A 14,520-nucleotide genomic window follows, 5' to 3' on the forward strand; every position below is an offset into this window, starting at 1 on the left:
GAGATTCCGCTTTCGTAACGGCTTACAAAACAGTTAACGGGGTGTTTTCTTTTTATCATTTATGGTTTATGACTGCTGGTTCTGCTTCCGTGTGGTTTTCTATTTTTCTACATTATATATATATATATACTCGTATATATATATATATATATATATATATATATATATATATATATATATATATATATATATATATATATATATATATATATATATATATATATATATATATATATATATATATATATATATATAGATAGATAGATAGATAGATAGATAGATTGATAGATAGATAGATAGATAGATAGATGTTTCAATCTTCTATTTTTCTTATTATTATATTGGTGATTTGTTGTTGTTGCTGCTTTCCATCCTTCTTCTCTTTCTTCTTCTTCTTCTTCTTCTTTGATTGCCTACATGTTCCAGTGAATTATTAGACTTTTTTTTTATTAGTACCTTGACGTCTTACGTGTTATGTAGTTCGCTGTTTTATTATATTTGTAATTCATTTTAACGGATTCGTTTTTTTTTTTTTCTACGATTTTTAGAAACCTTTAACGTATATTTAGAAGTCCTTGTCGCGTATTTGCCTGATTGAAGGAAAAAATGCGATAAAAGATCTAATCAGGTCCTTGAAGGGAGTGAGGGAACAACAGGGTGCTGGAAGAGTCAAGATTGTGTGATACGATCAAGTGGTCAGATGTGTGGGGTGCCAGGAGTGTCAGGTGTGCCAGGTGTGTGTATTAGGCTCATACCTGACTGTCCATCATTAACTCATTACCTAAACAATCACACTTACCAAGAGAAAAAAAAATAGCATCAACAACACATCAGTCACTGAACACATTCGATCCGCATGAAGAAGACAGACCTTTTCTACCTGACAATCATTATCTTTTTTTTTTTTTTTTTATCTTCACTGACAGCTTACATTTTACCTTGATTGATGAAGTGCAGCCTGTGCATGATACAAAGAGTGATCGGACTGCCTAGAGAGCGTACTCACAGCCACGGGTGACCGCCAGACTTGGCAGTGCAGTGGACACCTCAGGACAAAAAAAAGTAATGTCTTTGGTGCAGCGTGTTACAGACCCGCATTGGGCCACTGCAGTGTCTGGAATGAGCGTCTAAAAGTTCAGAGGCGAGAAGTTAAGGCAGAATATTGAAACATCCTTAACCTCACCATGGAGTCCTCAGGGAAAGACAATTATGGTTTTGATGGTGAAGGTAAGGCATAACTAGAGTTATTCGCAAGCATGTACGTATGTAATTATTGGTAGGTATATAATTGCTAGTACGTGTAACTCTAATTATCAGTGGATATGTAACTGTTAATAGGTGTATCTATGACTATTAGGAGATATATAACTGTTTGTAGGTGTAACTTTAGTTTCTAGCAGGTATAACTATAATTATTGGTAGGTATATATATATATATATATATATATATATATATATATATATATATATATATATATATATATATATATATATATATATATATATATATATATATATATATATATATATGTGTGTGTGTGTGTGTGTGTGTGTGTGTGTGTGTGTGTGCGTGTGTGTGTGTGTGTGTGTGTGTGTTATTAGGTATACACATAACTATTACAAGGCATAAAGGCCAGTCAACACCAGGAAACATTGTTTGGAAACGAAGTTTGCAAACTGTCTGGAGATTGTTTTCACACCCGTTTACAGACTGGTGTGGAAAGGTTTTAACTACTATTAGCAAATATCACTATACATTTTAGCAGGTATATATATGATTATTAGTAACGATATAACTTAATAATTAGAATGATCGTCTGAAGATTCACCACTATAGAACATTTGTAAGCTAAATCTTACGCTGCTTAATAACCTCTTGTCCTCTTAAAACTTTAGTGGCTCGTATTTTCAAACGCTTGATTCTCTCACACAGACTGCTTTCAAGGCCACACACATAACTGGTCGGGTTATCACTGATGTTTGTCCCATTAATCATACATAATCCTTGTAAAGCTATCACGTAGATTCATGAAAACATCTCTGAAAACGCCTGTTACCGCCAGCAGGCGGCGAAGGTTGATTCAGACCCACACGATGACACGAATCATTTATTGTATCCGATTGAATCCGGTTGGATCCGCTTGAATTCGGTCAAAACCTGAAGGCATACATTAATGATCATAGACAATATTCTATATGAATAATTTGTGTAATAAAGGTATGATTCTGCACGTTACTTATAGGATAATGTATTCTTACAAAGACAGTTGTTACATTTACGTGTTTGGGTCTTGGGGTAATCGTTAAGTAACGTGCACGCCCTTTCTGACAGGTGCTCTAGATAGGTCTATCTACTTCTGTCTCTGCACCGACACACGTCCTCCCTGCACGAGTGTCCTCAGCAAAGTGTTCCTATCGTCCTCAGTTACTGCCTGGGTTCCTACCCTGTCCATCGTTATTCATTAGCGACGGCGATAAGGCCGGCCTCCTCTTAGCCTCATGTCATAACAAGCATCCTTCATCTCCTTACATCAACACTACCTCAACACCGACCGTACAAGAAATTCGCTGACTTAGGCCTCGTCTTGGTCCTCGTCCTGACCTTCAGATCTTTTCCTTCCTCATTGACAAACTCACTTGCACAACAACAACTTCTTTCACCCGCTTGGCGGTAACAACGCCATTACTTTCCTCCAGAACCTGTCAAAAATAGCAGGTTAATTATGTTGAACCTTTCTAGAACTATCACTTAGAATCATGAAAACATCCTTGAAAATACCAGGTCTCCACTACAACCTGTCAAAACCAATAGAAATATGACAACCTAACTTCTTATCAGAATATTGTCCTGAATGTGAAGTTATAACCTCTGAACTATTCTGTGCGATGATGCAAGTGAGTTACGTAAACTGTGTCGCTATATAGTTCAGAAATACTCTGAATCACGGGATGACATCTCTATGTGTTCACATTAGTGTTTTGCTATGCATGTATTCAGTTTGTTGGTTCTGTATTTTGCACCGTTTCACGTATTTCTTAATTTTGGTGTTCCTCGAAGAAGCCTTTCCCGGTTTTGTGTTGGTCATGCATACGGTTTGTTGTCCTTGCATGTTGTGTCTGTTTATGTATTTCTTGATTATAATGTTGCTTAAATCTAGATTTCTCGATTTTGTTCACTGAGGAGGAAAATATCACTCAACTTTTAACTCTTTTATTGCTATTGTCGTCTTTTGTCAGCACTAAGATCACTGTGGTAAACTGTCTATATATATATATATATATATATATATATATATATATATATATATATATATATATATATATATATATATATATATATATATATATATATATATATATATATATATATATATATATAATATATATATATATATATATATATATATATATATATATATATATATATATATATATATATATATATATATATATATATATATATATATATACATTATGAGGTTAATTGAATCTTTGCAAAGCTACAGAAATACATTTTTTGAAGACACTGTAGCAGAAAAATCTTTTGAAAGATGTACACAAAAGGATTGACTTGTACTTAAAGTATTAAATGTTTTTTTGTTGAGGAGAGAAGGAAGAGGAAACAAAGTAGAACAGACGCCCTGTGGGATGCCATTTGCCATATTTCGCACACTACTACTCTGCTTGTTGAAGTGTAACAAAGGGAACACCTCTTGCTTGGTTCCGTTTTAATGTGGACGTGAATTGCCTTCCTCCCACACACACACACACACACACACACACACGCCACTTGAAGCATGACAGCCGTATGTTACCCTTGCGGAGCTGTCATGAAACCCCTTTCTCTCTCTCTCTCTCTCTCTCTCTCTCTCTCTCTCTCTCTCTCTCTCTCTCTCTCTCTCTCTCTCTCTCTCTCTCTCTCTCTCGCTACGCATTTCTATCCTTATAACACATTCTTCCCTCTAACAATACACTGTATCACTACATTCCACCCGTACACTAGCCCTACCATCTCCTCCCTCACAACATTTCCCTAACACATCCTACGACTGCATTTCGCCCTTACACTACCCCTACAATGTTCCCTACCATGAGATACATCTCCGCCCTCCCTTCACAAACACAAACACACATACACTCCCACTCACTACAAACTGCGCACCATCTACCTCGCGTTTATTGGTCCCTCTTCACCTCCATAGAAAAACACGGGGCAACCACGCGGGAGAAGTTCGAGGTGGAAAAGAAGAAGAAAAGAAAGATCAAGTCGAAGTGGACGTGCTGCCAGATTACCTTACTGACACTCTCTCTCCTGACGGTGGCGGTGTCTGTGGCTCTCCTCATCGCCTTCCCAGCCATCTTCGACGCCATCCTCAGCGCTGTATGTGCCTCCCTGAATTTTTATGTTCTTCTGTGAGTCATTAGGGAACTTTAAAAGAAGATGAGACCAGTTTATAGATCGTTTTGTCTTAATCGTGAGTCCCTGATGTGTTGCTGGTCACCTTACGAAACCTGACAGCTGATAGATTTCAATTCTAAGAAGATGAAAGAAATTAAGACTGAGCGAAAACAGCAAACACAGTGGAGATGAAGGTGACAGGTTACGAAAGTCTTCCCCGTGACTGTCCTCCGATATGCTGAGTGCCACCTTGCAGAACCTGACAACTGATAAATTCAAAGGAGATCAGACGAAGTGAGACTGATTAAAAACATTAAACTAGATAAAAGTGAAGGTAGCAGGTAACAAAACTTCTGACCGCGACTCTACTCCTAAGCAACGCAATGTCCCGCAGAAAATGGAGGTTGTGTCCGGGTCGTACTCGTACCAGCTGTGGCACTACACGCCCGTGCCAATCTTCCTGCGTTTCTACATCTACAACCTCACCAACCCGGAGGAGTTCTCGGCGGGAGGCAAAGCGGTGCTGCAGGAGGTCGGCCCCTACGTCTACCGGTGAGAGAGAGAGAGAGAGAGAGAGAGAGAGAGAGAGAGAGAGAGAGAGAGAGAGAGAGAGAGAGGACCATATTCTGAAACACTTGTAACTGTACCTCGACTGTTCTCAAAAGGCTCTAGTTGAAGTTACACAGATTGTTAATGGTGACAGATCAACAAGATTTCTACTTTATTAACGGAAGAAATCCTCTTGAGAACCCGGCTAATGAACTCTGAGGCCTTTGAAAATAATCGTGATTTGTCTGGTTCTCAAGAGTGCTTCTCCTGATGACAATGCAGAAATCTTGTTAATCTGTCACTATAACCATAAAAACACTTTTGAAAACCCGTGCCACTTCAACTAGAGCTTTTTTAATTAATATGGTCTGGAGGCAAGTATTTTGAAACGCCATTCTATCTCACCACAACTATTTTCAAAGAACACATAGATGATTAACCGGGTTTTCAAGAGTGGTTCTCCTGTTAACAACGCAGAAATCTTGTTAATCTGCCAGTAGAACCATAAAAACACCCTTTAACACCCGTGTAACTTCAACTAGAGCCTTTTAAAAGTAGTGGAGGTGCGGAGCGGGTATTAAAAGTATTACAAAATATAATCATATCTGTTGTATCTGTGCAGGGAGTTCCACGAAAAGAAGAACATCAGCTTCCACGACAACAACACGGTGACCTTCTACCAGCAGCGGTGGTGGACGTGGGACCAGGAAGCATCGGGCAACCACACGCAGGAAGATAAAGTTGTCATCCTGAATACCGTGCCTGTGGTGGGTTTCCCTCTTTCTCTCTCTCTCTCTCTCTCTCTCTCTCTCTCTCTCTCTCTCTCTCTCTCTCTCTCTCTCTCTCTCTCTCTCTCTCTCTCTCTCTCTCTCTCTCTCTCTCTCTCTCTCTCTCTCTCTCTCTCTCTCTCTATAGTTCCTTCTCTTCGCCATTCCTCCTCTTCCTTTTTTTATTTCTGAGTAATTTCGTTCTCTCATCTGCTAATCTTCTCTTTTCTCTTTTTTTTATTCCCTCTCTGTTCCTCATCTCTCTCCTTTAACGCCCTGCTCTCATTTACCAGTCCTTTCTTTTGTCAGCTTCTCTGTCTCTCTTTATCTTTTCTCATTTTTCATGTCATATTCTCTTATCTCTTCATAATAACTCTGTTCTTTCATCTCTCTCTCTCTCTCTCTCTCTCTCTCTCTCTCTCTCTCTCTCTCTCTCTCTCTCTCTCTCTCTCTCTCTCTCTCTCTCTCTCATATATATATATATATATATATATATATATATATATATATATATATATATATATATATATATATATATATATATATATATATATATATATATATATATATATATATATATATATATATATATATATATATATATATATATTTTTTTTTTTTTTTTTTTTTTTTTTTTTTTTTTATGTAAGAAGGATACTGGCCAAGGGCAACAAAAATCAATAAAAAAAATGCCCACTGAAATGCCAGTCCCGTAAAAGGGTCAAGGCAGTGGTCAAAAATTGGTGGATAAGTGTCTTGAAACCTCCCTCTTGAAGGAATTCAAGTCATAGGAAGGTGGAAATACAGAAGCAGGCAGGGAGTTCCAGAGTTTACCAGAGAAAGGGATGAATGATTGAGAATACTGGTTAACTCTTGCGTTAGAGAGGTGGACAGAATAGGGGTGAGAGAAAGAAGAAAGTCTTGTGCAGCGAGGCCGCGGAAGGAGGGGAGGCATGCAGTTAGCAAGATCAGAAGAGCAGTTAGCATGAAAATAGCGGTAGAAGACAGCTAGATATGCAACATTGCGGCGGTGAGAGAGAGGCTGAGGACAGTCAGTTAGAGGAGAGGAGTTGATGAGACGAAAAGCTTTTGATTCCACTCTGTCTAGAAGAGCAGTATGAGTGGAACCCCCCCAGACATGTGAAGCATACTCCATACATGGACGGATAAGGCCCTTGTACAGAGTTAGCAGCTGGGGGGGTGAGAAAAACTGGCGGAGACGTCTCAGAACACCTAACTTCATAGAAGCTGTTTTAGCTAGAGATGAGATGTGAAGTTTCCAGTTCAGATTATAAGTAAAGGACAGACCGAGGATGTTCAGTGTGGAAGAGGGGGACAGTTGAGTGTCATTAAAGAAGAGGGGATAGTTGTCTGGAAGGTTGTGTCGAGTTGATAGATGGAGGAATTGAGTTTTTGAGGCATTGAACAATACCAAGTTTGCTCTGCCCCAATCAGAAATTTTAGAAAGATCAGAAGTCAGGCGTTCTGTGGCTTCCCTGCGTGCTATGTTTCATATTCTACAGTATACCATCTTCTAGTTTAATCCAGGTAGTGTAGCTTATCACAAACAGCCTCGTTAGGGCCAATAGATCTGTTAGTAGTTGTTCTTCCTTTATATCACTTTGTATATCACACTGAGAGACTTACTTAGATTTATCTTTAAGGCCCGTATTCAGAAACACTGTTCTCTCACCACGACTATTTTCAAAACCACAGAGGTGATTAGCCGGCTTCTCACGAGTGTTTCTCCTGTAAATAATGTAGAAATCCTGTTAATCTGTCACTAGAGCCGCAAAAAACACCCTTGAAAACTTGTTACCTTAACTAGAGCCTTTTTTTTTTTAAGTTGTGGATGTGCGGTGCAAAAGTGTTCAGAATATGGCTCTTATCTGTACGGTATTTCTTTTGTCCTCAGTCGGCAGCGTGGACTTTATATAGGAACGAGCCACTGATGCTTCCTCTCCTGAACACTTTCTTCAAGCTGGTGCACGAGGAACTCATCGTCACTACCACCGCGGGGAAGGTTTTATTCGAAGGCTTCACGGTGAGTCGCCTGTGAGGGGAGAGGCTGGGTACTAGACAGGCACGGGGAAGGTAAGGCAGGTGTGTAGATGTGTAGACACTGAAGAGACACGAGAGACTTCTGCTACTGACTGAATGTTATGACTGGACACAGCGACAGAGAGAGTGGATGGTAGGGGGACTACACACACACACACACACACACACACACACACACACACACACACATATGCATAATTCCTTTACAGTGTATGATTATTATGAATACCTGTACTTTTCTTCTTCTTCTTCTTGATGTGTTTATTAATACGCCTTTTCTTTAATATTTCTCTCTTACGCTACTTCCACCACCTCCTCCTCCCCTTCCTCCTACACCACAACCACCACTTCCTCCTCCTCCTCCTCCTCCTTCTTCTCCTCCTCCATGACCACGCCCGCCCTTCCCTCCCGCAGGATCCCGTGCTGAACGCCACGCATCTTGGTGACGGTAGCTCCCTCCCGCCCTTCCTCCCGCCTGGCTTGGCTGACTACGACAAATTCGGTTGGTTCTACAAGGTGAGTCACGTAAATTGGTAGATAGATAGATACATACAAACATACATACATACATACATACACACATACATACATGCATACATACATACATAAATAGTTAAATAGACAGATAATGGATCTTGGGGACAGGCACTTCAGTGGACTTTTTTCTTCTATTTTTTTGTTGCCCTTAGCAGGCGCCCCTCCTATACAAAAAAGAAAAAAAAGTAAAAATTAGATAGATAAATAGACGGAGGGATTAGATAGATAGATAGATAGACAGATAGATAAGTAGAGAGAGAGAGAGAGAGAGAGAAAGAAAGAGAGAGAGAGAGAGAGAGAGAGAGAGAGAGAGAGAGAGAGAGAGAGGAGATTGTCTCGTATCAGCGTACTCGTCAACGTATTTAGTCATTTACAATACATAATTATATTTTTCATGTGCTTCCAGCGTAACCTGTCACTCACCTACGATGGTTTGTTCAACATGTACAACGGCCATGATAGCCTTGACAACCTGGGTGAGTACAGCAACAACAACAACAGCAACAACAACAACAACAACAACAACAACAACAACAACAACAACATCAATAACAACAACAACAACAACAACAACAACAACAACAACAACAACAGGAACAGGAACAGCAGCAGCAGCAACAACAACAGCAACAACAACAACAACAACAACAACAACAACACATCTCCCATAGTTATACACTTCATTCATTCACTCATTGTTCAATTGATGCAGTAATTCAAATATATTATTTTTCAGTACCACCTTTCAAACAGTTTGTCGGTTCAGTAACGTCTTCATATCTTAACTCTTTGATGCTTGGGAATGTAAACTACTAAATTATTTTCTTCTTTATTGTCTCTTGGTTATTTATTTATTTATTTATTTTTATTTATTTTTTTTTTTTTCATCTTTTACGTGTATAAGGGTTGCTTTAATGACCCTCTTAATCAGTCAATCAATCAATCAACTTTTGTTAGCGTAAGAGTTGGTCTTCATTATTTTTTCTTTCTCTTCCCTGGTCAGGTGTGATAGACTGGTGGAACTACGGAAAAGAAACAGACTTCTTCGACTATCCCTGCAACCTGGTAGAGGGCTCGGCGGGGGAGCTGTGGCCGCCGGGACAGCAGAAGACCAACCTGTCGCTCTTCAGCCCCGACCTATGCATGTGAGTATTGAGGGATGAGAAGCGTGGCCCGTGTTTTGATTCACTTTGGTTCGTATTCCCAAAGCGGTGTCTTATTGTGTCTACTTCGATGTTGACTCCCGCATATGTACGCAGATATTGATTGGGTTTATTTATTGAGAGGTTAACTTCATCATATCTTGGATCTCTCTGTATCTTCAAGTACTTTTCATATTTTCGTTCACAGGCATTCCTATACGACACCATCTAACGTTTAAAAGGCTGCAGGGGAGGTTGTTAGTGTTTTTTAATGGTTTTAATGATTCTAGTTGTAGTTTAACACGGTTTATGTATTATTAATGGAAAAATAAGCACTGTGACAGCTTGGCTGATCATCTCGGTGGCTTTTGAAAATAGTTGTGGTGACTAATCTAACTCTATCAAGCTTGAATTCATAATTTCATGTACTATTCTAATTACTGACCCTGAGAATTTTGCTTACCTCACCACTAACACTGCCCCTCGCTTCCCTCGCCCTGCCGCGCCCCCAGGACCATGACGTTGTACTACAAGGAGGAGGTGAAGGAGGACAACGGTCTGTCGGGCTACAGGTACTGGGGGACGAACGAGACCTTCCCTGGTGACGGCTGCTATTGTATTGACGAGGTGTGCGCCCCGACAGGTGAGGCGCTGGCTCTTGCTTTGATTTTGCTGCATACCCTCAGTGAGCCTTTTTTTTTTCTGTCTTTTTTTTTTCTTTTTACCACTTGTTTAAAACTCTTTTTACATGTAAATAGGTTAATTAATAAATAAGTAAATAAATAAATAATCTAAAAGAAATTAAATATAAAAATTGAAAAGAAAATATAATAAAAGTAAAACGAAAGATAAAATAAAAAAAATCACAACAAAAATTGAAATAAATAGATTATATATAAGATAAAAAAAAATCAACATACATACATACACACATACATACATGCATGCATACATACATAAAGAGATGCGTTACAGATGAAGACATGGGGTTCTAATTTTTGTTAGGACAGCTTGGACAGGAATGAGTGGAGAAGACTGGTGGAGACTTTTTTTTTTTAATCTCTATCTTTCTGCGGAATAAGTCTGGTGACGATTATACACTGAAAAATAAATAAATAAATAAATAACTAAAACGTAAAAAGGATAAATACAAACATAACATACGTACATACATATTACATACCATACATACATAAGACAAGTCAATGAGCAAATATCTTTTCTTTTTCTAGCTTTCATTTATTTATTTATTTATTTATTTATTTATTTGTATTTTACTATCAACGAAGCAGTTACAGAATATCTAAGTTGATGCTGCAAGAATCATAGAAAACTTAAAACTTTTATGACTGACTAAGGAAATATTTTGGGTTTTCTTTTCTGCATCACCATTCACTCCCTCACCAGCTCTTCTCATCACCATTCACTCTCTCACCAGCTCTTCTCACCACTCACTCCCTCACTAGCCTTGTCTATGGATCACCACCCTCTCCCTCACCAGGTCTTGTCAACGCTGAGTCTTGCCGTATGGGAGCACCCGCCTTCGTCTCCTTCCCTCACTACCTCCACGCAGATCCCTCCCTTCTAGACTCGATTGAAGGCCTCTCATCTCCCGACCCTGACAAACACGGCTTTGTTCTCGACATGATTCCCGTAAGCCTGAGGTCCCAGTGGTGTGGTGTGTTGAGCTGTAGTTGTGTTTAGTTTAGTGTACAAGGTTTAGGTTCAGGTTGTGGCTGCATAGCTGTGTTTATGGTGTTTTCTTGAGAGAGAGAGAGAGAGAGAGAGAGAGAGAGAGAGAGAGAGAGAGAGAGAGAGAGTTGGGCATAATAGGGTTTTTTGTCCTTGCTAATTAATAATAACTCCAACTCTCTCTCTCTCTCTCTCTCTCTCTCTCTCTCTCTCTCTCTCTCTCTCTCTCATTATTCATCTATTTAAATATGCATTCATCACTCTTTTTCTCCTTCTGCTTACAAGTATACATATTCTTATCTGACTCTTTCTCTTTCTCTCGTTAGGAGGTTGGCATCCCCATAAAGGTGACAGCCAGGATGCAGATCAACATGCTGGTCAGGCCTTACAAGCAAATCAAGTAAGTATTTCAGTTCCCTTTCGTAATTTCTTGCCTCTGCATGACTCTCTCCAGTGACTTTAGAGTAGTGTTTGTATCCTCACGTCATTCTTGAGGTGTGAATGGTCTGCGATTAGAGTATGTGTGTGTGTGTGTGTGTGTGTGTGTGTGTGTGTGTGTTCTGCATTACTACTACTACTACTACTACTACTACTACTACTACTACTACTACTACTACTACTACCACTTTTTTCTTCTTTCCCCTTTTAAAGTTATTTTCTTTTTTTGCTAATCTAAGGGGATTTTTCATTCATATTTTTCTTTATTATTATTCTTTCCTGTTTTATATATATTTTTTTTTTTCATAAGCTTTTCCAACCATATCCTGCAGAATTCTAAAGAACATGAAGGACTATCGTTTCTCTTCTATTTATCTTCCTTTTCCTTCGTAAGTCTTATTTTCTTTCCTTCTTTTTTGGATCCCCACCACCTTTTTTTTTTTTTTCTAGTTCCTATCCCTCTCTTCCAATAGGATCCTAAGGAACGTGAAAGAGGTGTATCTGCCGCTGCTATGGTTTGAGGAGGAGGCTGTGATCCCTGACTACATGGCGCGGCAGCTTCAATTACTCCTCGTCATCATGAACACGCCAGCTGTTTACATCATTCTGGGGGTCATACTAGTGCTAGGAGTCATTGGCGCCGGCTTGGTCATTATTTACCACTTTAAGAAGGGCAAAAGAGGCCGGGGAAGAGTGCCGAAGTCCTAGAGGGAGACGCGAGGCTCAGGGGAAGACAGGGAGTGAGATGTAGAGATGGATTTGGGATGGTGTGAGTAGGAAAAGACTATAAATATACTACGGGAGAGAAGATTGAGAGGGAGAGAAGAACAAGAGAAGATGTAGATGTTATGAGAGAAAGAGAAGGTCGAGGAGGAGACAGGAAGTGAGAAGGAGAGATGAACATGTGGTATTACAGAGAAGAGTTGCGAGAGAAGATGCAATGAATAAAAAAAGAACAGAAGGTCAAGAAGCTATTACGAGATTCTGGAGCACACGAGAGAGAGAGAGAGAGAGAGAGAGAGAGAGAGAGAGAGAGAGAGAGAGAGAGAGAGAGAATTACAAAGAAACTGGAGTAACAGAATACGCAACGGGCAAGAGTAACTGATATCTTACATGTACAAGTCTCAACAATTACTTTATTATACGCTGGGCAAATAACAAGCATCATCAATCATCAACTCCAGAACAACAGAGGTGACTAATCAACTCAAAAAACAGTGGTGGATAACAATTTCATCGATACAGCGGTGACACTTCTCTCTCATCAGAACATACATAAAAAATCGTCTACGTTTACAGCTTGAACTTAGAGGGAAGACGCATAATAAACAGAACACGAAAAAATAAGAACAACAAGAACAGGGAGAATAAGGACAAGGATAAAATTAATAACACAAGAACAAAGTGTAGCGAGAGATGAAGTAGTCACGCTCTTCCTTCTTGCCTCATTTGGATCCCCTCGCACCCATACCCCTAAGGAAAAACACTGACAAAACCCAATTGCAGGCAGGCACATTACTCACATAGCTGTACTGGCACCACCATACACTAATACATAAGTAACATGATGCCAGACAGGTCCAGATCACTAGGGTATTTACTATATTTTGAAACACTTCTGCGCCGCATTTCCATTATTTTCAAAAGGCTCTAGTTGAAGCTACAGTATTTTTAGGATGTTTTTACGTTTCTAGCAACAAATTAACAAGATTTCTACATTATTAAAAGGAGAAACAGTCCTGAGAATCCAGGTAATCATCTCTGTGGCCTTTGATAAATAGTCGTGGTGATAGAGCAGTGTTTCTAAATATAGGCCATTATCCAACGTTTTGTTTACTCGGCCCACACCGGTCCTCCACCGCCAGGCCTCACTTTGTCTCCTTATCTCGGTTTGCCCGATGTGTTGCCAAGAGCTCCTCTACTGAGCCTAGAGATAATGTTACTGCTCGATACTCTGTTAATGTTTGTTGGTTATAACTTCTGAGATTGATTGTTACTTCTTAACAGGAAAACAAGTGGAAAATGTCCTCGATCTGTGTGCGTGTGTGTCTGTGTCTCAGTGGTGACGCAAAACCTCAAATAAAAGTGTATATTAGTGTTGATATTGTTAATAATATCCAGAATAACACATGGAAGGGAAGGAAAAAGGTTTATTTGATAATCTTATTTTTTCCCCCATTTCATAATCAAGTTATCCATATCTAAAACTAAAAAAAAAAAATTATATAATAACAAACACTAACAATTTTTTTCTACAACATTATACGTAATATAGATCTCCCTTTGCTATACAAATATATATACATATTAGATATCCTCACTAAATGATAATTAGATAATAATAATAATAATAATAATAATAATAATAATAATAATAATAATAATAATAATAATAATAATAATTAGATCACTTACACGAACATATAGCACCTTCATTTGGTGTTTAGGTATGCAGGTGAATGACCGAACTAATCAACTGAATGCAACAATGTATCGTAAAGCAGATAAACAAGTTGAATGACCTCAACAATAGCGCAAGTCCCTCTCCACCCAGACCCCTCACTCAGGCGCACACCACCGGGATGAGCCTCATACAGGAAACATACAAGTACACGAAATGCACCGATGACCATGAGTTGCCAACACATCACAAGACTGACTAAGCGGAGGCCCTGCAAGTGCATGACAAGGCATCTTACCGCACCGTGGGGATTATTCTTTGTTCCCGCAGCTCAACTCGTCCTATTAACGATTCCTTCGGCCTTAATGAACTCTACGATTCACCCGCCGTCTTGTTTCCACTCATTGCATCTAAATAACACTGAAAGACGCAAAATATTACTTAATAAACCAAGGCGAAGAGTGGTGTAACCTTGAACACGTCTGGTACAACTGCACTAGGGGGAGGAGCCAAACCAAGGCCAAACACTCCCAA

At 39.2% G+C, this 14,520-nt stretch overlaps 1 protein-coding gene across 1 annotated transcript; it reads left to right on the forward strand.

Annotated features, from left to right (window-relative positions):
* The first annotated feature begins 965 nt into the window (after positions 1 to 965).
* LOC135111713 (protein croquemort-like) lies at positions 966 to 13,685 on the forward strand. The gene is made up of 12 exons (XM_064025340.1): positions 966 to 1,227; positions 4,203 to 4,381; positions 4,794 to 4,951; positions 5,571 to 5,715; positions 7,631 to 7,759; positions 8,191 to 8,292; positions 8,720 to 8,789; positions 9,317 to 9,458; positions 9,968 to 10,098; positions 10,957 to 11,108; positions 11,474 to 11,547; positions 12,059 to 13,685. Exons 1-12 carry the CDS (start codon positions 1,185 to 1,187, stop codon positions 12,291 to 12,293), a joined length of 1,560 nt encoding a protein of 519 aa, XP_063881410.1. The 5' UTR covers positions 966 to 1,184; the 3' UTR covers positions 12,294 to 13,685.
* Positions 13,686 to 14,520: the final 835 nt, after the last annotated feature.

The sequence above is a fragment of the Scylla paramamosain genome, chromosome 22, assembly GCF_035594125.1.
Source record: "Scylla paramamosain isolate STU-SP2022 chromosome 22, ASM3559412v1, whole genome shotgun sequence".
NCBI classification, from domain to species: Eukaryota; Metazoa; Arthropoda; class Malacostraca; order Decapoda; family Portunidae; genus Scylla; species Scylla paramamosain.